General features: G+C 36.6%; 1 protein-coding gene across 1 annotated transcript; it reads left to right on the plus strand.

The window, feature by feature from the left end:
- The first annotated feature begins 1,539 nt into the window (after positions 1 to 1,539).
- Positions 1,540 to 21,969, plus strand: LARP1A (LA RNA-binding protein). The gene is made up of 14 exons (XM_059573472.2): positions 1,540 to 2,179; positions 4,727 to 5,279; positions 5,455 to 5,614; positions 6,745 to 6,835; positions 7,026 to 7,097; positions 7,827 to 8,362; positions 11,824 to 11,893; positions 18,712 to 18,816; positions 18,902 to 19,242; positions 19,466 to 19,609; positions 19,709 to 19,772; positions 20,296 to 20,441; positions 20,667 to 20,771; positions 21,337 to 21,969. The coding sequence occupies exons 1-14, from the start codon at positions 1,952 to 1,954 to the stop codon at positions 21,485 to 21,487; spliced, it is 2,766 nt and encodes a 921-aa protein (XP_059429455.2). The 5' UTR covers positions 1,540 to 1,951; the 3' UTR covers positions 21,488 to 21,969.
- Positions 21,970 to 23,271: the final 1,302 nt, after the last annotated feature.

Below are 23,271 nucleotides of genomic sequence, written 5' to 3' on the forward strand. Positions count from 1 at the left end.
ATCCAGAGATCGGCATGCTTAGCCGGATGTGTGATTTCACTTGGATCTCCGATAGTTCCGTTTGGACACCACACTATTGGGTTTGCTCTGGCTGGGTATGGGGGAATCTTTTGTTGGTCGTGATTCCACTTGGCCTAGTGAAAGTGGATTTGTGATGTGAGAGGCAAATTCGTACAGATCTGCCATGGGCGAGGCACACTGTGATGAATTGTTTTTTTGAGAAACGAACTAGTCGTTCCCACAAACGGCGCCAAACTGTTAGAACAGTTTTCTTCACAGTGGATGCGCTTTCTTCGGGTTGTTAATACGTCGTCGTCGTGCACTCCAAATCACTACAAAATAGGAATTGTCAAAGGGGGTCCTAATCGGAATATTTCTTATCAATTAATAGTCATTGCTTGTTAATATCTTTGTGAACCTATCTTTGGCTATTGGGCCCAAAATTTGGTGAGCTTGTAATGTGAATTTATTCCCAGCACTTGGCATAGTCGTACAATCTCCACAACTGGCTAGGGGTGGCATGCAACCACTATGATCAGGGTAGGGATGGCTGCACAATCACTTTTAATAGATCAAGGTCGCTAAGTAGTTGCTCGTCTCCTTCACTGAAGATGGATACATGATCACTTATTTATTTATTTATTTATTTTTTGAAAAAAATTTGTAATATTTTATAAAATAATGTTCTAAGCCTATTTGAATTTTCTCAAACTAAGTAGGTATACTCGATTAAAAAATATTGTCTCAAATATATATAGATCTTACCGAAATACATTTTAAAAACACTTCTTTAGCTTTTGTCTCTCGTCAAACCGTTGTTTATTTTTTATTTTTTTGTTTTTTTAAACATCTATCCAAATATGTTAAGAATCATAATCTTAATAGTGCATATAAGGTTGACGACAATTTTTATATCTGAATCCTTAAACCTATTTGTTCAAATAAAAAGTCAAACAATCTAAATTTTAGGTATAAATATAAAATTAGTCTATATAGTTGGCATAAATTACAAATTACTTTATACTGTGTAAAAAATAACTCAAAGGTCATCGGATGGGCAAAATAACAATTTAGTCCATGCAATCAAATTTCATCAAAATACTTAACATATTCAAATAGTGTGCCACTTTAACAACAATAAAATGATGACATGTGTTACTCGTAATAAAAAAATATTGATGTGGTTTAATATTTTTTTTTGTTTGCATTGGCGACCTTTCTTTTAAAAAAAAATTAATTTTTAGTTTTATATATTTTTTATTAAAAGTAACACGTATTATGATTTTATTGGTGCTGATATAATACACTAACAAAATCTGTAAAGTATTGTAACGAAATTTGACTATACTGACTAACTTGTTATTTACATACTTTAAAGACAAATAAGATGACAATTGCCTTAGAAAAAAAAAAGAAACAAAAACAAAATTGACAACTTGGAAAAAGAGCAAAAAGCGTGGTTAGGCTTTAGCCCTTGCCTCCCCCCCACCCCTACTGTTTACTACTTGGCAGCCATCGTATAAAAAGGTTCCAAGCCTCATTCTCCGCCTTTTCAACAGTTCCGCAATTTGTTGGCTTCTGCAACTGTCAATATCTCTCTTGTCCCCCCTCTCTCGCTCTCTCATCCAACACTCTCCCAAAAACCCTAATAATACTCTTTTCTCTCTCTCACTAAAAAGCCAGCGAGAAATCAAAGATTCCATTTCAAAACCCTCCTTTATGGCTACCTCTAGATTCTCGGTCCAAATCCACTCCCTCTGCCTCTGATACTTCAGCTCCATTAGCATATATAGTTTTTTTCGACCCTATTTCTTATCAATCTTGGGTAATCGCAGTGGAAGCAACTGTGTCTGCTTGTTCTGCGGGAGAGAGAGAGAGAGAGAGAGAGAGGGAGTGGAGCTTTTGAAGGGGGAAATTGGGGATTCTATTGACTGGTGGGATCGGGGGAGGGATGGTGATGGCGGATAATGAGGGTGCTGGGGATGATCACGGTAGTAAGGAAGTGGGTGGGCCCAAGTCGCCTTGGAAGACTCCGGTCGCCGTCGATGCTGATGCTCCCGTAGTGATTGGCGTGAAGGAGTGCTGGCCTGCTCTTTCCGATGCGCAGCGACCCAAGATTCCCGATGATGCCGCCCTCACTAAGCCTCCGGTTGCTTCTCCTGCTCATCCAGTCCTGCAGGTTTTCCGGTTTCTCTTCTTTATATCGCTTAATTCTTATTGATGGCTTGTTAGCTTATTCATTTATCAATTTTTTTTAATTGCCAAAAATGTGCTTTAAGAAGGGGCTGTGTATACAGAGAATGGAAGTGTTTCTGGTTTTCTTTTTGAATCAAACTATCACTCGTCTCTAAAGTTCGAGCTCTTGGAGTAGTGGAACACCTAACCGTTTATATCATTCTCACGGTGGACCTGATTATACCATATTGGATAAATACAAGTCACCGGCGTATTTAGTTTTTGATTTTGTTGGATGAATATATATATATATATATATGGGGTGTTGGATTTTCATAATACTAAGTTTTATTTATTTATTATTTATTATTTTTATCTTTATAATCTAAATGAAGAGTGGGTAATATTTGTAAACAGAGTTGGGATTACCCCCTAGGTCGGTTTAGTCGATCAAACCAGCAGCTATGTTGGCAGCTATGTTACCCCCTAGGTGCAGCTAGTCGATCAAACCAGCAGCTATGTTGCCATTTAAGACATTAAGTTCTTCTTCTTCTTCTTCTTGGTACGAAGTTTAATGAAGAGAAAGAGTAATGTTACTCTTCACACCCATTTCACATCCGTTGATGTAGTGTGTTTTAAGTGGCTTCTTATGTTAGTCACTTAAAAAAAAAAAGGAAAGCCACTTAAAACACGCTACACCAAATACTTATCTAAGGGATTTGCACTTCACTGGATCTTCTTAATGTCTTATAATAAGAATGAATATCAAATTTACTTTTGCGATTCAGTTTTCACCTTGAGTCCTCAGTTGAACAATCCATTCACTCTTTGGAATATTATAATCTAAGAGGAGAGTTGCTTCTACGGGGTTGTGGCACAAACCCACCCTTTTGTGCCCTCCAATGAGATATTGATACCTTGGCTTAGTATAACTTAAGAAAAGAAAACAAACACACCAGATCACATCCATCTATGTGAAGTGAGATTTTTTAATTTTTAACAGATTTGGATGTGATTTGGTGTGTTTGTTTTCTTTTCTAAAATTGTACTAAACTAAGGTGTCAATCTCTGATTGAAAGACACAAAATAATGGGTTTGTGGTACAACTCTATAGAAGTTATTCTCATCTAAAGAGATCAGAAAGAGAATCAACTAATTATAATTCCTAATCATTAAAGGTGATGGCGCCACCACACATCATGCCAAAAACAACCTTCTACTGACCTCTACCAAAGGAACTGAGTAAGCCTGAAAATCTCTCTTCACCCGCCTTGGTACTACTTCCCTAAAGGCAACACAAATGAGGCCTCCTTGCCAACCCATAAGTCCATTGATCCCAAGTTTCCACATATTTTACTCCAATAATATGTTTCCATAAATGATTTCTCTACTCCCTATTAAATAATAATCATTTGCCTAACAAAGCCTAAGTAAACATACTTAGTTTTCTTACCCCACCCTCCATTTGTGAGAGCAGACCACACCATTTTTTTATCCACTAGATGAAGTTTAAAGTATTCACCTACCTGACCCCTGTAAAAAAGATCCATTGCACCTTCTTCAATCTAATTGTCACATGAGTTGGAATAGTTAAAAGTAATCCAAACTGAATACGCTAGATAAAAGCACTCTTAATGAGAGTGGGCCACTGGGCCTTCCACCCTTTATAACTGAGTTTCTTGGACTAACTCATCATTTTGTTCCACTTTCCATTTTTCAGTAGCTTGTTGTGTACGTAAGATTCATAATGCATTTTAATTGAAGGGTAAATAAAGAAAATATTTAAAAGATTATCAGTGAAATAAAGTGTGAAGATACCAAACAGTAACTCAAACAGCACCCTGTCTGGAAGTGGAAACGCTTGTAGAATTTTTCTATATAAACAGGAAATGACTCTGGGTTTCACTTTAAGAAACTCTTTGTTTCCAGGTCCGTTTCATTGGCTAATGAGTCAGTGTTTACACTAAAATCTAAGTTTTGACGTTTTAAAACATCTGGTGTTTTTCAGGAATATACCTGAAAGTATTGTTGTAGATGGCCCAAGAAACTATTTTTCATTTTCTTTTTCTGGTTGGAGAAGAAAAGAATTTCTGAATTTTTTATCAGAAAGGCCACATAACATTCAACCACTCTTCACTTTTATTCTCTCATCCCCCACCTTCCTCTCTCGAATTTTTAGTAATTTTTGATAGTTATTGAACCCTTAAAAATGACAGAAATTATATGGCCTTTGATGGTAGATTTGTTGTTGTCATTGTTGTAGTTATGGGATTTAAGTTATTTTTTTTGGGAATGGATGTTGTGTGAGCTTATGAGTAATCACTAGACAACATATCAAAAATATGTTGTGATGGCATTAAAGTTTCCTGCTCTGTTTTAGTTGATCCTTGATTAGTCTGATTATTTAAAATAAATGGAGACACTTACAGCCTTAATTTTTTTTTCTTCCATTTTATGTTTCTCATTTGGTTTTATAAATTTTTTTTGTCTTTATACTTGCATGCAAACTTAAATGTTATATGCTACTGTAGCTTTGTTTGGATACGTCCAGGGATCAATTGGGCAGCAAAAATCACATGGGTCTGGAAATCATAATCCTTCACATAAACACTCGTCATTGCGCCATCAAAGATCAGGCTCTAAGCGCAATTCAAATGGTGCTCAACCTTTTCCTGTACCCCTACCTTACCATCAACCATTGATCCCGCCCGTTTTTCATACCATGGTTCCTCCACCTCACATTGCAGTTCCTGGGTATGCTTATCCTCCTTGTCCAGGACCTTTCCCAAGCGCTGAAACTCATTTGGTAAAGTCTGGATGTGAGCCACCCCCTCAAGCTCTTGTTCCACCGGGTCATGGTATTGAGGCTAGCAGAAATGTTCAGCCTCCACCACGAGTGGATCCCAATGCTTATGTTGTCAATTTTTCTAATAGAAGACCAAATATGCAAGAACCTGGTGGCCATTTCAATTATGCCTGGCATCATCAACGGGCATTTAATCCCAGAGATAACATTCCCGTGCAACAGGGTGTTGGACCAAGGGCTTTTAGAGGGCTCCCATTCTTTGGTCCAGCTCCAGGGTTCATGGTTCCAGGTTTCTCAGGTAATTCTTTGATCCCATTGCAAGGTGCTTTTATTTATAAAAAGCAAATTTTATCCTATACTACCTACTTTGTCATGGTAGGGCATCCTTTTCCTCTTACGTGATGCTGTTGCATTGGTTTTTGTAGTGTGCTTAAACCATTTTTTATTTCCAAAATAATTTGTGTTATATACAGGACCTGTATGCTATGTTCCTGTTGCACATCCAGGCTCTATTAGGGGACCTCATCCTCAGCACTTTATTCGACATCCTATTAATCCAGGGGCTGCCATGGTGACCCCAGACACTCTAGCTTTGAGGCTTAACATAGTAAAACAAATCGACTATTATTTCAGGTAAGTCCTTCAGGAAGAGAGGATTGCTTCTTCATTTGTATTTCTACTTTTGTATTGTCAGTTTGAATTCATACCATACCCATCATAGAAGTTCGGTTATAACCGTGTTATGATAATCTGCTTTGTTTGTTGATTTCATCCCTTCTTGGGTGAAGATAAGTTTCATGCAATATTATCTAAAAAAAAAAAAAAAAAAAAAAAAAAAAAGGAAAAGAAAAAGGAAAAAAAGAAATGAAGTGTTTCACTTCTTGTTAGCCTTAAAAAGCCTCTTATCCTCACCGATGCACAAGCCTGATTTCATGCAATATTATCAACAAAAAAAAAAAAGAAAAAAAAAAAGAAATTAAGTGTTTCACTTCTTGTTAGCCTTGAAGCCTCTTATCCTCACTGATGCACAAGCCTGATTAATATAGGTTGGAATTGGACCTCCTGTGGAAATTGAATGGCTTTTGGTGTCTCTAGATTGCTGATGAATGTATAGATATTCTGCTTAAAATGAGATCATTAGTTGTATAAGAGCCATCACTACACTTGATGCTATAGAATCTGATCTGGAAATTTTGTTAACTCAATTCAGTGTCTCTAGATTGCTGATGAATGTATAGATCAGTGTCTTTGGGGCGCCTTATGCTTTTAATAAGACTGGTTATTACTTATAAAAAAAAAATTTGAATGTATAGATCTTCAGCTTAAAATGAGATCATTAGTTGTATAAGAGTCATTACTACACTTGATGCTGTAGAATCTGATCTCAGAATTTTGTTAACTCAATTCAACTAAACACCATACCTATTGAATTGGGGTTGGTTATAGATAATCATCAATTAATCGGGTTCAGCTATAACTATTCTTTTCTGGAAATTTTGTTAGGTGACAACCCAATTTTATTTATTTTATTTTTTTTCACATTTTTGTAATGACCATTGCCATTTCTTGGATAGCACCTTTTATATATCTCAATTTGTGCTTCTGGATGCTGTAAATGTAACAGTAGTTCAATGGACAGCCAAAATATCCCCAAGGATTTCTTTATAAATTTAGTTTCTAAAGAAAATAGTGGGCCTGTTTGTATGGTATGGAGTTATGGATTGGTCTTTTGTCTGTTGCCTTTATAACTTTTCTTTTTACAGTGATGAAAATCTGCAGAATGACCGTTACCTAATCTCCCTTATGGATGACCAAGGATGGGTTCCAATTTCCATTGTTGCTGACTTTAAAAGGGTATGTTTCCTCTGTACTAATTAACTAGATTGTTATATATAGGCGGGTGCTTTACTGTGAATGCAGGTCTGTGCCAGCTTATTCCCAAGTACCACAGTGCAAAGTTAGCATGTTAGATTTGCTAAAGACACGTTCCCTTATGTCGCATGAAATGATGGCAAAGCTCACTTTTGTTTAATATATTAAGCAGGTTAAAAAGATGAGCACGGATATACCATTTATCCTTGATGCACTGCTGGCTTCTAGTACTGTAGAAGTGCAGGTTCGATTTTCTCACTCTTTTTATCTGAAATTTTTGCTAATTTTATCCTTTCATCTAAATTTGAAATTACAGCTGAATTTCAATATTTTAGATATAAGCTAACATCCATTTGATTTGAGTTTCCTGTTCCAATTCTGATTTAGGCTAATTTTTTTATCATGTCCGAGGGAATGCATGGGAAGGATAACATTTTGTTTTGAAGTTAAAAAAAGGGGTATTTACAAATGTCAGCATAGTGAAACTAGTTCATTAAATAAAACCCAGTAGGGTGGATTTTGCTAACTGGTTATATACTCTTCAAAGATAGGAAAAATTACTTTCTGATTTGGACTTCCCCCCAATCTTCTTCTTCTTAAAAGTGCATGTTATGTTACCCAACCATTCTCCTTGCTTTAGTTAAATTTTGTGAGTATCAAATAGTGGTGGATGGTCATTCAATTGGGAAAACTGTTTAGGGGATTACCTGTTGGTTTTAACAAGCAGTGGACGGGGGCAGTAGTTTAGATGAGTCAATGATATGAATTGTTCTCATCTTCATACTTGGGATAGAGTGTATGGTGCTGTTTATAAATTTTTGGGGGTGTCAACTTCATACTTTTGGAGCTAATTCCTATGAACAAAGCGTTCAAGGACTCCAAAAGTTGTATTTTGATAAGTAAGCAGGTTTCTTCCAGTGATTTGCTGCTTTGCTCTAGTGGCCTTTGCTTATCGTTGGTGCTATTTCTATAGGGTGACAAGATAAGGAAACGTGATGATTGGTCGAAGTGGATTTCATCTTCTGAAGAGAATTCATTGTCATCGCAAACTCAGACTCCGCAGGGTCAACCTGTAGAGAAGGCAATTGATTCCTTTGTGGATGGTGATGCTAATGAGAATAATGTAGGTAACATCTCCAAAGAAAATGTTGAATTTCCATCACATGATGGAAGTTTGGTGGAGCACTCATGGTCAAACGGAGATACAGTACTACATATTAGTGACACAAAAGACAGTGACGGTGGTGGAGCGCAAGCCTTAGGCTGTGAAAATCTCAAGTGCCCAGATCTTGGCACCAGTTCTGGTTCTCTACACCCAAATCACTCTCAAGGAGTTGAACGTTTGAGATTCAATGATCATCAGACTGAAAGGAGGGGAGTGTCATCAGATATGGCTGAACAGAATCTTGATGACCTGTCTAATGATTTTGCAAACACATTTATGCTGGATGAAGAGATAGAGCTTGAAAAGAAGACAATAAAGAAGGATGATCTTTTTTCTCCTAGAAGGTATTACATGCATTTGTTTTTGCATGATGTTCTTCAGCTAGAAGGTACTCAAGGGATTTTGTGTTTGCTTGATGATCTTTATTCTATATTCATATTTTTCCGTGATAAATTATCTTTTGTCCATACTAAAATCATATGTAGTGTCACTTTGTTTCTTCTACTTATAAGAAAAGCGTCACTTTGTTTCTTCAGCATTTTATTGTGAGAAAACGTTTTTAGGCAGTTTGGGGTTTATGTTTTTCTGCCCTTTGATACTATGAATTACATTGATTTAATTGAAAGCGTGCAAAGCCATGTAGGTATTCCTCTACGTTGTTGGGACATTAACGATAAAGCTGATTGTAGTAATTTTAAAAAATATGAAGTGAGTATGAATTTTAGTTCTTTTGTTATGTGGTATGTTTGATTGAAAGAAATAGTTGATGGAATTTATATTATGGTAACTTTTTTCTGGGTTCTGTGAAATCTTAATGGAACGATCATGTCTATTGTGGACTGAGGTTTCCTTGCATATGGAGTTGAAATAGGGCTTTGGTTGCAAAAGCTATAATTACTTTTGTTTTTCTAAGTGTTTTTAGTTAGGAATAGTAATAATGGGAAATTTCACTTATATCCTGATGTTTTGACACTGATGTAATTATACCTTTAAAGTTTAAAAAGTTGCAATGTCGGGTTCCCATTTTCCAAAGTTTTGTAATGTTATCCATCTGTTAGGATTTTCTGTTAAATCCTAACAGATGTCAAAGTCTCCAAAATATCCCTATTAGAAAAAGTAGAACACATTTACGTGACCCATGGCTAAGGGAAGGCTCTTTTTTTTTTTTTTCCTTTGATGTTTTACTTTTAAAAATTTTTTAGGTTTCCCCGAGGCAGTGCAAGATGCAAGGTCGTGTTATCACACTATGGGGATCTCTTACGGGGGTAATGAAAAGGGTTTTCTAGATTTCTTGACTTTAGTTGATGAGAGGCAGCATCAAGAGATTCTAGTCTCTGCTTTCAAACCAAAAGGGAGTAGGGAGCTTAAGTGCTCGATCAACTTTGATGCTTGATGCCAGGGGAGTTTGTTCTAGTCGGGGAAAAGGCGAGAGGGCTCTTGCTCTGATGTAATGTAGTCCATGGTTTTTTGCGTGTTTCTATCATGGGGCATTGGGTGTTTCTTCTATCTTCACTCTTTTTTTTTTTTTTTTTTTTTTTTTTTTTTTTTTTCTGTTTTGGTGTCCTTTGTATGCTTCCTGTAGCCTTATATGGGTGCCTTGCACTTTTTTTAATGATATCTCTTTGCTTACCTATTAAAAAATTTTTTTTTTTGACTCTCTTGTCTCCAACTTGATTCTTAGTGAGGACAAAGTGTAGAAATGCAGGTATCATGATATTTAGTTTAATGTTTGCCAAATAGAGAAAGAGTTCCCAAATAAAGAAATCAGGGGGGGGGGGGGGGGGTGGGGTGGGAAGGGAGCAGGGCGGGGTTGGAGGCTTTCTATTGACAATGGACAAGGACAAGATTGTCATTGTCACTAGGCAATGGCCGTGACTTGATACTTGGCCATTAGGCAATGACAAGATTGTCAAAGAGAGATGACTTTCCAAACAAGGGGGAAGGGGGAAGTTTGATGCTGTTCTCTGCAATATTATGGATTTGTTCCAGAAATTTAAAAAAATTAAAAGCCTACAATACAATCTAAAAATTGCTTGTTTTGGACATAGGGTAAAAATTAAACAAGTGGATGCTACGAGGTTAATTTACATGGTACAGAGAAGGAAAAGGTTAATTTTGACTTTGGGGATTCACTGAAAGTATTGCCCACTTGGGCTTGGAGTTATAGCTAAAAGCGAGAACTCATTTACTAAAATACAACTTGTCTCCTGAGGAAGAATGTAGTCTGTTACTGTTGTTGGTTGACTGGGTTGTTCTTGTTCCTTCTAAAATTGGGAAAAGAAGTCAAACAATTGGAGGCACCAAGGTTTATTAGCATTGTCTCAGGAGGGAGTGGAAATTTGATTTTTCACCAAAATGATGCCTCCTTTGAATCTGGTGATGTAGGTAATTGTGAGAACTTGCCTGCTATAAGAAACAGTTCTTGACATAGAAGTCAATGCCCATAAAACTTTTTCATATCTTATGTCTGGATATCATGTCAAGGTCTGATACTGAAATTGTTGAATAAAGGAAGAGAGGGGTTTAGGAAATGAAGGAGACAGGAAGGAAGGTGGGAGAGGAAACAATGAAACCACATCCACTGTCAGTGTTTAATGCGGCCATATTTGTGTTAGTATATTTTCAAATTTGACTTGCATTTTCATTTGGCCTGGCAATTTGCATGTGGCACACTTTCAAGTGATTCTGAAATGTTGCCATGTTCTTGTGGTCTTGTGGAGGTATTTGGCAAATAGTAGGATGTCAAAATGAATTCTTGTAGTACACCATCAAGAGAAGATTATGTTGGTTAATTCAGCAAGATGACATGATCAAACTGGTTTAAGATTATTTTATTGACTTTGATTGATATCTTGAATGTTATATACTTAATAATGTCACTGTGTTTAGCTTTGTGCTTGTGGGGCTGTATTTGCAGAAGTGTTAATCAAACTCTCATGTTATATCGAGAGAAAAGTATGCTGGTTTGTACATTAGGACAAGGACAAAATGTAAAACTATTTATACATGTATGTTATTCTTTCAATCTCCCCACCCCTCTCCTCCTCAAAAAGGAATTGCTGTAAGCAATGCTGCAAACTTCATAATGCTGTGTTGTCATATCTGTGCTTGATATTTGTTTTATTTTGAACTTCAACCCTGCTCTACAGTGGAAGCACTGTATGGTTTATTTGCCAATTGGGTTTTTAGTCAGTCTTCTCTGTGCAGATCTATGTTACATGGTACTAGTTTTGCCTTGTACGAAACCTGGCTAGGTACCATTGTGGTGGAATCTATGCCCTGGTCATGTTTCTTTCCTCCTGATCATTTGGATTCTTTCTATGTTTGTTCATTGGCAAAACAACATTTCCTGGAAGTCAAATTTTTTTTCCTTGAGATTTTTTCAACTATTCTTGTGTTTGGTATCCACATATTATTAATATGGCTTATTTTAGCTTTTATACTCTCTTAGTTACAATATTTTTTAAGTCTATTTTATAGTATCCGCAGAAGAATGCTTTGGTAATGTATATTTTTAATCAGAAATGTTTGCCTTCTCAAGGTAGTGTTTCAGCGTTTCTTTGCATCATATGATTCATGTAATTAGTTATGGGTATATGCGTTCTGAGAATAAAATTGATTGCCTAATTCTGTTCTTGTTTTCTTCCAATTATTGGGTTTTCTTTCTTTTTCTTTTTCTTTTTCTCAATCATGTGATTACTGAATGCTCTTTGATGACTGCATACTGTACTCTTGTTAATGTGCTTAACTAAGTATGTGGTTTCTAACTGTATATTGTATATCTTAATGACTTTATTGACCAAAGGATTGATGAAGATGATGATGAGATGGTTGTCAATGATCAGGATGTTCAGAGACTTGTAATTGTCACCCAGGTATGACTGTTGAGTAATAGATTATTGTCTTTATGATATCCTTGTGAAAGTCAGGTACTTCTTTTTTTGTTGTTCTTAAAGAGCGGATTATTGCTTTGTCCTCTTTTGACTTTCCTCTACTTTCATAATTAGTCCAGAAGAATTACATTTAAACTGAGTTTTAATCTGCATAGTGTTCACCATCCCCGTTAACCATAAAAAACATTAGGGAATGAAGGGATTCAGAATTAGTGGGGTAGGGTTAGGGTTGGTGAGCATCTTAGGTTTTGTGATGTTGGAAGCAAAGCTTTGTAGGTTGATTGGGTTTTGAAAAGATTTGAGTTGCCAAAACTACCTCCTCTTAGGCCCTTGACTGATATTCCATAATGATAGACAATAACTCCCTTTCGCTCTCCTCCGGAACACAGCTTACAAGTTACATTGTACTGTGCTCTAATTACATAAAGTCTGTAATCTAACAATTCTTTTCCATTTGCTCTGTTCTGCTTTGTTGCAAATTCCTATTTTAATATAACAACAAATCTACATGAGAGGCCAACTTGAGCATTAATACAAAAGGACACCAACTTCTATAAGGATCTGGCATAAACCAAGTTCCTTGCGCCGTCCAATAGGGAATAAACACATCAGTATTGTTAAATCACAATTTATCTTAGAAGTTTAAACTGATAAGAAGACATTGATTTCATTATTTAATCAATACTTTAACACTCCCTCTCATATGAGAGATCAAAACTCTTTTTTCATAGGTGCGGCCCAACATGTTATAGTGAATTATAATTTTGCGACCGAGTACAAACGTTTCTATAAGTCTGTCTTTATTGACTCAAACACAATAATTGTTTTAACCCTAACATACTGGTAAGATAACCTTCAAGATCATACACGGGTTCAAGGTTTACCCGACATGGGTTGGTACATGAAGTGGCTCCACCTTAGAGGGGTTTCTCGTTATCAAAAAAAAAAAGAAAAAAAAGAAAACCGTCAAGATCTTCTCAGTTTTCCTTCAATCTAATGAGCCAACAGGCCCCACACATAGGAAACCCTAGTTGCCAAGGCTGACATTTTTATACAAATCTGCTAAAGACCCTTTATTTAGTGGCTGGATCACTACTGGAACCGCTTGAGAACTAAAAGTTTGACTGCTTGTTAAAGATCTAGTGTTGTTGGATACTTTAGGGAGATTTGATTCCTGACCACTGAGCCTAAAATGACAGGAAATAGATGAGTTTGTGTACTGGTTGAAGCTGTTTATTCTTTGACCCAAAATGTCTTGCCCAGTTCCCAAAATTATGAATTTGTAGAATGGATTTATCTGAACTTTGCTGGCATGAGTTTCGCACATTAATCATGGCCTTTCTCCTTCAGTCCTAAGAATAAGTTCACTAACATGGCTTGGGAGATGGGTTCACTTTGTGTTAGGTCTTTGTTTTTCCAATTCATATCTAAATGCTGCTGACACTTTAGTTGTTTACATTCTAGTCAAATGAGGTCTAAATAATGATTAATGATTTCCACCATGTCACATTGCTGATTGTCATTTCATCCTGATTTGTCTGCGTATACTACACCTTCGGCGAGAAGGAAATGGCCAAGAGTCTTGCTTCCCGATGATTCTCCTTACATCACTAATTTCTATGAATTGGGAAGGCCACCTGTGTCATACAATTGAATACTTGATTAGCATCTTTAGCTGGTAATTTGTTTAGAGTTTTATGATCTATTATAATCATTTGGTTGCATCATAAATTCTTTGAAAGATGTTCTCTGTCCACAAATGAAGTGAGGCCTTTGCTGCCTATCTGGGATGGTTGGACTTGTAACATTTATAGGTTACAGGGCCCACCTGGGATGATGAAAGAGATCCCTAAGCACTCAGCTTCTAGTAATTTTGGAAAAATTTTAAAAACAAAATAAGAAAATGAAAAAAGGAAAACTATCAAGATGAAAGGGGGATATTCAAGCATGTCATCAAGTGCTGAAGGACTTCAGAGAAAGAGAATCAACATAATTCTTCTTAAAACAGTTCCATGGTTTTTTTTTTTTTTTTTGATAAGTAATGGAAAACTATTATAAAAAGTGTAAGGTGCCCATAGGTACGCCGACAATATACAAAGGAAAACACCTAATTAGAGCAAGCATAAAGAACTTGTAAACACTAAAACCGACAAAATATAAAAACCCTCAAACCTGAGAGCCACACGCAACGCTCAATGCTAAAAAAGTGAGCCTTGCCTTGAGGACGTGCATGTAGATTCATAATTAACGGACATTCTATTGTGAGGTTGCTAGCACCTTTTGGAATGCAATCTTTAGTCACTTCGGGCTTTCCTGGGTTATGCCTATTAATGTTACAGATTTGTTTGCCTATTGGTGCCCGCCGGGGGTGGGGGGGGTAACACTCGGAGTGTGGCCATTTGGAAGATGGTGCCTCTTTGTCTTATGTGGAGCCTATGGAGGGAAAGAAATGATAAGAACTTCGATAACCAAGAGAGGAATTTAGAGGCGCTCAAGTCCTATTTCTTTTTTTTCCCTCTTTATTTGGACAGCTGCTTATTTAGCTCCTTTTGTCATTAGCTATCCTGATTTCTTTGTTCTTTTTTCCCTTTCTTCTTAGGTGTTTTCTTGTATACACCCCTCTACGCTTTTTGATATATACAACTTTACTTATTAAAAAAAAAAAAAAAAAAATTAATAGAGCATTCTAAGTTCAAAAGCTCCATTCTTCCTCTGGAACAAACACCCTTAACCTCCCGTGCATTATCCTCTTCAATGGCTGTCAGGAGAGCCACGGTCTGATCCTCATTTACCTCACACAAAAGCCCTACACTGGACCAATATCTTTAACGGAAAAAAGAGTCCATTCCAAGGGAGTAACAAGAGGAAAAATACCCATAGGGGTTGAAAAATCTCCAATGTCCCGATATCCCTCCCAACCAACATTGATGACGAGTCCATACCTAACAGAAAATACTGATCATTCGGCAATTTCTAGGGGCAAACCAAACACAGCTCAGTTGAACACCTATGAGCCCTAGCAGAGGCACTCGGGTTGAGAAACCCCGTCGTAGAAGACCCTTCGGAGGAGAGAAACCCTGTTGAAGACCCTTTGGTTGAGAGGGTTTCCTGACATCAGCACTCGCAATCTTAGATTTGTGGCCAGCTCTTCAAATGGAATTCATTAAAAAGAGCAAAGGTGCAACCCAAGTACCTAGGAAAGCATATGAGAGAAACATCTAACTAGCAAAAGAAAAACATCTAGAAAATCATGGAAGTTAGTGTTGGGATCTAGGGTTGCATCTAATGCGCAATTGAATGGGGATCCCAGGAACTTTTAAAAAATTCTTCAAAGAAAACACATGGCTAGATTGTGCATAAAATGAAAAGCACAAGAAGAGTCCACATACCTCTAGGTTTGGCCAACCACAGGCTTTGGTGTTGATTTTTCTTCTCCTCCTCTTAAGTTGATGAACACGGCTACAAGGACTTGATGATACTTTCAAGTCTTCTCTTCAATAACTGAAGATGGCTAGGGTGTGTGGGCTCCCAAATTATTTCTCAGAAGTTGAGAAAACTATAAGCAAAAACTGAGAGCTACTGCTCCTTATAGTATCTGAAAATTAGACTCTCTTGTGCAAGAGTTAATTGTTATATTTGGCTTCTACTTGGCTTAAGTTCCGTGGAGATGTAAGAGAACTAATCCAGTTCCTTTAGAACTAGGTTTAGACATAAAGCTACTAGGAATTTGACGAATACATGGCCATGGGAGTGTTGTGGGGGTGGGGGGAATTGGTCTCACCCCATGAGCCCAAGGCTAGGCCTAGCCTAGCCCACCTCCTAACGTCTCAAAGCTTGGGTTTTGGGTTTTATCCCTAACACAATGCTATTTTATTTATTTATGCAAGGAAATTAATTTCCTTGGCCCAAATAAATAGAGCCAAGAACCTGACCACTTAGGAATTAAATTCCTTGGCCCATGTCTTACTCTCTTAAACTGGCTTTTAGGAAATAAATTCCTTGGCCCATATTTTATAAATATAACATGCCTATAATAAATAAAGTCTCAAAATTCAAATTGGTCAATTTAGATCAGCTTACATCAGCTTAAAGAAAGACCTATAGGGAAAAATATATCTAACTTCAATAGTCTTGTGACACTTGTCATTACATGGCTTGTCATTTGTTACTATTTTAATTACAAGCAACTCCACTAAATAATTATAACTGAACTCTAGTATATATTTTTTTGGTTTATTCCATTAATCCCTTTTGACTATACTAGTGTTGACACTTAATCCCCTTCATGGAATATTCCGTAATTGAATTAAAGTCGATTAAAACTGTCACTTTAATTTACTATCTCTTGTCATTGAGTACCCAATTCAATCGCTTGCTCATTCTTTGTACCTTGTGAAATCATAATTCACTACATACAAAAAAGTTTTAGCTACATCCACTAAAGCACTCAGGGCTGAGATTAAGAGCGGTCAATCACATCAAATCTATCTCTAGGGAAAATTTCTTGTCTCTTTGATTTATTCCAAGGATTTGGATTCTTTCTTGGAGATGAAGTTCACAAAATGCTACATGTGATCACCCAATGCAGCAAGAATATTGACTGCAGTAAGGTCTCACTCTTTAATGCATCAAAGTGAACTTTATTTCACACTTGAGTTTGCGACCTCCTCAGGATTTAGAGCAAATTTCGTAAGTAGTTGTGAGTGTACATTATTCTTTAGACATTTTTAAAAAGAACAATGGCACACATGGCCCGTTTTGTGCATTGTATCCACACCAACATATCATTCCGAAGTCAACATCTCACATGATCAAAATAGATCATCATAATTAATGTGCTACTGTCATATCCAATGGAATGCCCAATTTCATTAATGACTGCAAACATATGGTTTTAGGATACAAAATTTACAGTCTAAGATCTTCTGTGTGATAGTCTCTTTACTCACATCATAAACCATATTCAATGTAATCCAAGGACCATTACATGTATATGATAAGCAATAAGCACTCAATAAGATACATGTAAATAGTTATATATGCCAATGTTCGATAAATTCAATAGTGAATAAACAATTTCTATTCCTAAAAATCATTTAATGCAATTGGGATTTAGGGCATAATCCTAACAATTAGAAAAATGAAAGCAATCAATGGCAGCCGTCCAATGGTAGACTATTGAGAAAAAAAGGCCTTTAATTCCATCATTGTCCTCTTATGGTCTTCAAAACTATGTTCATTTCGTTCTCTCCAGATACACTACATTAAGTAGGCCGGAACCATCTTCCACGGTGCTGCACATTGAAAACTGTCGAATGGTGCTCTCCAATAGGTGAAGAGGTCTACTACTCTTTTAGGCACGACCCAATCTAACCCAAAGAGGCTGAAAATAGTATTCCATAAAGTACAAGCAATCTCACAGTGGAGTAAGAAATGATTAGCAGATTCCCCACTCTTCTTGCACATGCAACACCAAATTACCACCATGATATGTTGCTTCCTTAGGTTATTCATAGTGAGAATCTTCCCCAACGCTGCCATCCAAGCAAAGAACGCCTCTCAAAGGGACCTTATTCTGCCAAATGCTCCAAGGAAAAGGAGTACTTTTGTGGGGAATGTGGACATTGTAGAACGATCTGATATCGAATGACCCTCTCTTGGAAGGGACCCAACAAAGCTTGTTTTTACTCTCGTAGAGTAAAATAGATTAAAGAACAAGATAAAGAGATCCATCTCCTAATCATGCACTGCTTTGACAAAATTAATGTTCCATTGATGAGAGTCACTAGAAAATTCCAAATGATTAGCCACAAAAGCATCCTTAAATTGAACAATTCTGAATAACTCGGGAAACTTGAAGCTTTCTTGATGTGAAAGTTTATATAAGTATTAATTATGAACTGAAAGATAACCATCTGATCTCATCAGGGAGAAACAATTTGGAAGCTTCAGTTGTTACCTTAGGGGTGCTAACAGGAACTTTTCCTCCGACATTGACTGATTTCTTCAGTTTGCTCTCACTTTCCCTTTAGTAACACCTAGAAATCCGCTTTATCAGCCTTCTTGTTTTGGGCATTCAAATTTCAGATAACCAAGGGAAGATGGTTAATGCTTCTAACACTTGTTTCTTTTCGGTAGCCAATCTTATGAATTGGCTAAACCTAATGGTGTTTTGACCAAATGGGATCTCCTTTGTCCATAAACAATTAGATGGAGGGTGAGGTTAAGGGGTCAATCTTGTATGGGGTGAGTTGTATATACATATGAAGAAAAAACAAAGAAACTAAATGCTGCTCTCATGTTGCCTCTTGCAAGATTTACTTTGAACTTCCTCTGCTTTCAGTTAGATGTAGCAGCAACAACTCTTTCATTCCCCTGTTTCCTATTTGAATGGCTTGAAATTACTAGCAGCTTCTTTACTGCTAATCTTTAGGATTCTTTGTCTTGTCAAGGATCTCTGAAGTTTGTATGTCCTTTACCACATGTTGTACGGCATTCTTTTCTCCTTTAAATATCATGGGGAAGGACCTCTGTCTTGTAATTTTTCAATCTGCTCTGAATTGTAACAGTTTGCGATTTCCATCTACACTTTTCTCAACTTTTCTTATCAACTTTTCTTATTTTGTTTTTGTCTATTGAGGTGCTATTACCTCTCTTTTTCTCTCATCTGTGCGTGTCTTTGTGCAAGTGTGTCTACAGTCACCTGTGCTCGTGTTTGTATGTGTGTGATCAGTATTTGTATAATTGGACCATTAATTGTTGGCATTTAATTAACTGGGGATCCTTAATCTGCTCTGCAGAATAGCAGGATAAGTCAAGAAAATAAAGGCGGTGGTAAAGAATCTAAATCCATTTCCAATGAGCTTGCTTCTGCAATAAATGATGGCCTTTACTTCTATGAGCAGGTTTAGGTGCCTGTTATTTTTCATCACTAATTGAGTTTCTTAATCTCTCTGACTAAATTGTTTAAACATGTTCATTATTTGACAGGAACTGAAAACTAAGCAATCTAATCGTAGAAAAAATAATCATAATTTTGAGAATAGAGATGGAAACTCAAAATTTTCAAGCAGTGCTTCAGGAGTCTCCAATTCAAAGATTGGTGATAATTTTGTTGGAAGCACTGTCCTTGAAGAGTCTGGAAATGCTAATTCACGAAGGAAGCAAAATAAAGGCTTTCCCAAGCAGCAGTCATCCCATAAACAACGATTTTTCTCCAGCAACTTCAGAAGCCTTGGAACTTCCCGTCATTCTATGGGAATCATATCTGAAAGTCCACCAAGTAATTCAGTTGGATATTTCTTTGGTTCTACACCTCCTGAACATCATGGGTTAGTTCAGCGTGACTATTGTCTGTGTTTATCTTATAATGGATTTGGTTAGCGTAGGTCCTTTATGGCTATAAGTATCACTTTTCTTGGTTTTGAGAGCTCAAAAATAGTTATTGGTTTCAAAAGCAAGATGTTACTCTGCTAATGAAGTGATGTCTAAGTTGTTCAACTAGTTCTGTTGGTTCTCACCATGCTAATACAAATCTGCATCTCAATTTTACAGCCCTAGGCCTTCTAAGTTGAGTGGTTCACCACACGGGATTCTATCTGGCAGTAGTCCACCAGTGGGTTCTATGCCAAAATCATTTCCACCATTTCAGCATCCAAGTCATCAGCTTTTAGAAGAAAATGGTTTTAAACAGCAGAAGTAAGGGATGGTGATTGTATGAATTTCTATATTTGTGTGTATGTGTGTGTCTGAGCTTTTATTAGAAAAGGTCTCTCATGCAGCTGCTCTTCCTGTTAGGTACCTGAAGTTCCATAAACGGAGCCTGAGTGAGAGAAAGAAGTTGGGAATTGGTTGCAGTGAGGTTGACTTCATCTCTTTAGCTTCTTAAAACTAAGATATTACATTAATGAGTGAATATATAAATAGGGATTTCTTAAATTTGTCTATATTTTAAAGGCACTGTCTTCAAATTCATGGAAATAATAACATTTTTTAAAAAAAAAATTTTAAAATTTTTTTTTCCTTAGGCCTTTCCCAAAAAAAGAAAAAGAACAAAAAAGGAAAGATAATGGCCTTTTTTATGCAATTGTTGGTTTCTCTTTGAAACACAAAAATATAGGTAATGATTTGCGATGCCGATAATAACTCAGAAAATTTAGAGTCGTAAGAACATAGTGATGCATTCTTTCCACTTTCCTTTTACTTCGGTGATCTTTTCTTTTATGTGGTTTTCTAATTACTTGACAGCGGTTTATGTGCGCATACTGTAGTCCTTATGCTTGATTAGTTTTCATCCAATCTTTCATTTATTTGTTTATTAAGTTTTTAAATTCAAAACTTCATTTATTCTTAATATATATGCATTTTTTTTTCTTAACATGCAGGAAATGAATACACTGTACAGGTTTTGGTCATTTTTTCTTAGAGACATGTTTTCACCTTCTATGTATAATGAGTTTCGGAAACTTGCACTGGAAGATGCAGTTGCTAATTATAACTATGGAATAGAGTGCCTTTTCAGGTTCTATAGGTACGATAATCTATGTTTCTTCTTGTTAATTAGCATGTTCTAAATTTGCATTCTCTTGAATAGAAGCTGAATCTTGAAATGTTAGAAGTGACCTTCAAAGTATTCAGGTCTGGTTTGGTGTACAACCTTTCCTTCCAGGAATCACTTTTGCCCACCTACTAAGATACTAATGCTTGTTATCATTCATTGATATATATTTTTTTCAATAATTCTTTCTGATTTCAGTTATGGTCTGGAGAAGGAGTTCAGTGAGGACCTGTATAAGGACTTTGAACAGCTCACCCTTGACTTCTACCATAAAGGCAATCTTTACGGCCTAGAAAAATATTGGTAACTAATTTGCACTTGTTTCCTCTGTTATTTTGATGCATTTAATTTGGCTGCTCCAAACTCTGAGCAGAGCATGCTTATTTGATTGTTTAAAATGAAGATTTTTTTTTTGGGCTTCATATGGTGAAGAGAATCAAATAATAATGATATCAGTGATAATATATAGAAAGAAATTTCTTTGGATCAAATGTATAAATATAAAACTGTATAAAAACAAAATCTGACGCTGAAGTAAATAGTTATCTATTCACTATAAACACAAGCAATGAACTTGCAGTAGGGCATAAGCGAATATGTTTAAAATAATAAATATTTTGGGAAGCATGATGAAGTTGAAGTTAAACTTCATTGTTTATGGACACTTCAGTTTTGAGATTAGATGGGTTTCCTTATCGATGGTTGTACCTATTATATATTCTAGTGTTCAGTATCACCAGTATTAAGTTAGAAGCAAAGACGTTCAATAAAATGAGTATGTAATAATTAAATATATTAGCATGAGCAACGTAGTTCAGAAGTACTTGTTGTATTCAAATTTTTGATTGTTTGTTCATGTCTATGGCAGGGCATTCCACCATTACCGCGGGCTACGCAACCCAAAAGATCCCTTAAAGAAACATCCAGAGCTGGATTTGTTACTCAGGGAAGAATACTGTAGCTTGGAGGACTTTCGTGCCAAAGAGAGGACGAATGCCGTGAAAGAAGACCGTCATTAGCCAGAACTCGGGCAAATGCTTATATATACATTAGCAGGCATTAAAATGTTGACATCCCTATTCTGGAGAAGAATTCTCACTTCACAAGGGAGTTGGAGTTGGCGGTCTATTTTTGGGTTGGACATAAGATATGGGTTCGGTGTATTTGTATGTTAGTTGGACTAGGGCTGCAGAGTTTTCTTTTGTTTAAAGGTTTTTCTGGCTCCCGGGTATGCCTGCATTTTTGGGATTGTCTGCAAGCTTGGAGAGGTGCCTGTGCCTGTGCCTTTTTCTCTCTACTCTGGATTGTAACCTGTACATAACAAAACTGCAAAACAAACCCAAAAAAAAAAAAAAAAAAAAAAAAAGTGTAGTAGTTTAGACCTTGTGAAAATGGAAGAATAAGAGATTGAAGAATTTTGTTATTAAGTTTTGAGTAGTTCAATCATCATACAATAATATTATATCCAATTCCAACACGAACACAACTTTTTATCCCTTAATGTGATTTAACATCATAGATTGCCTCACTGTTGTCAAATTCATATGAAGAATATTTTGTTTGTTTAGTTTTCTATTCGTATGCTGCCTCCTAGCAGAATACATTTTATGGAATATAATTTGTTGTTTTTGGCACAGAGAGCGGTTGCGCGGGACGTATGGTGCACATAGGGCTGTTAAGTGAGCGAAGCGTCTCGCGAGCAAGCTCGGGCTCAGCTCGTGCTTGACTCGAATATTAAATGAAACACTTCATGAACACAAATCCTGGCTCGAATATTAAACGAAGCAAGCTCGGCTCGACTCGGCTAAGCTTGTGAATAGCTCGTATAAGCTCGTGTGTGTGTATATATATATATAAATTAAGTAATACATAATTAATTATAAATCTCATAATTATTAAAACCTTAAAATTGCATTTATATTTAAGCGTTAGAGAATGAAAAATTCTAGACCCTTCGTGATCAAAGAGAGAGCAATCATTAAAAAGACCTTGATTTAATTAGAGCAGACACAAACGAAAGGAATAAGAATCAAGCAGAAACTGTTGAGGGAGATTGCGAAAAGCATAAACTATTGAAGAATCAAACAGACCCAAACACTATCACTACCTGTCTGGTAAGCGAGAGTGATAGAGTGGGAAATGAGAGTTCAGGTGGAAGATCCGTTGTGACTGGTGAGGGGGGTTGAGAGAGAGACGTTAAAAAAATATTTTTTTGTAGGAAGCGTTGTCCCAATGCAGTCTGAATGCAACCTGTTAACTTGTCTCACATTGTTAAGAAAAGATCAATCGCCAAGTTTGCTTATCTATAAAAGGATGCATATCCTCTCTCTTTGAAACCAAATGCCTTGCTGTATTGACTCAGGCTCCATACTTGACTAGCCAGGCTAAGCAAATACTCATATGCAAACTAACTTCTTAAGCCGTTTAAGAGTACTTGAAGTTAAAAAAAAAAATTTTAAAACAAAAACATTAAATATAAGAGCCAGCTCGCGAGCTGGCTCGGTTCGACTTATTATTAGCTCGAGCTCGATTTTTTTGGCTAGCCCTTGAGCTCGACTCGACTCGAGCTCGAGCTCGAGTAAAATTTAAACGAGCCAAGCCTGAACAAGGGAAACTCACTCAAGCTCGGCTCGTTTACACCCCTAGGTGCACAGTGATCAAATAGTAGGGCGTCCAGCAGGGTAATATGAACAGGCTTTGGTAAGGTTTACAAAAATGGTGCCAATTGTCCCATTCATATTTGGAGCCGCCAATTTGTTGAAGAAACAGACAATGGTCAACCAAAACGAAGCATATATATATA

The sequence above is a fragment of the Corylus avellana genome, chromosome 8 (genome assembly GCF_965113065.1).
Source record: "Corylus avellana chromosome 8, dhCorAvel1.hap1.2, whole genome shotgun sequence".
Taxonomy (NCBI): domain Eukaryota; kingdom Viridiplantae; phylum Streptophyta; class Magnoliopsida; order Fagales; family Betulaceae; genus Corylus; species Corylus avellana.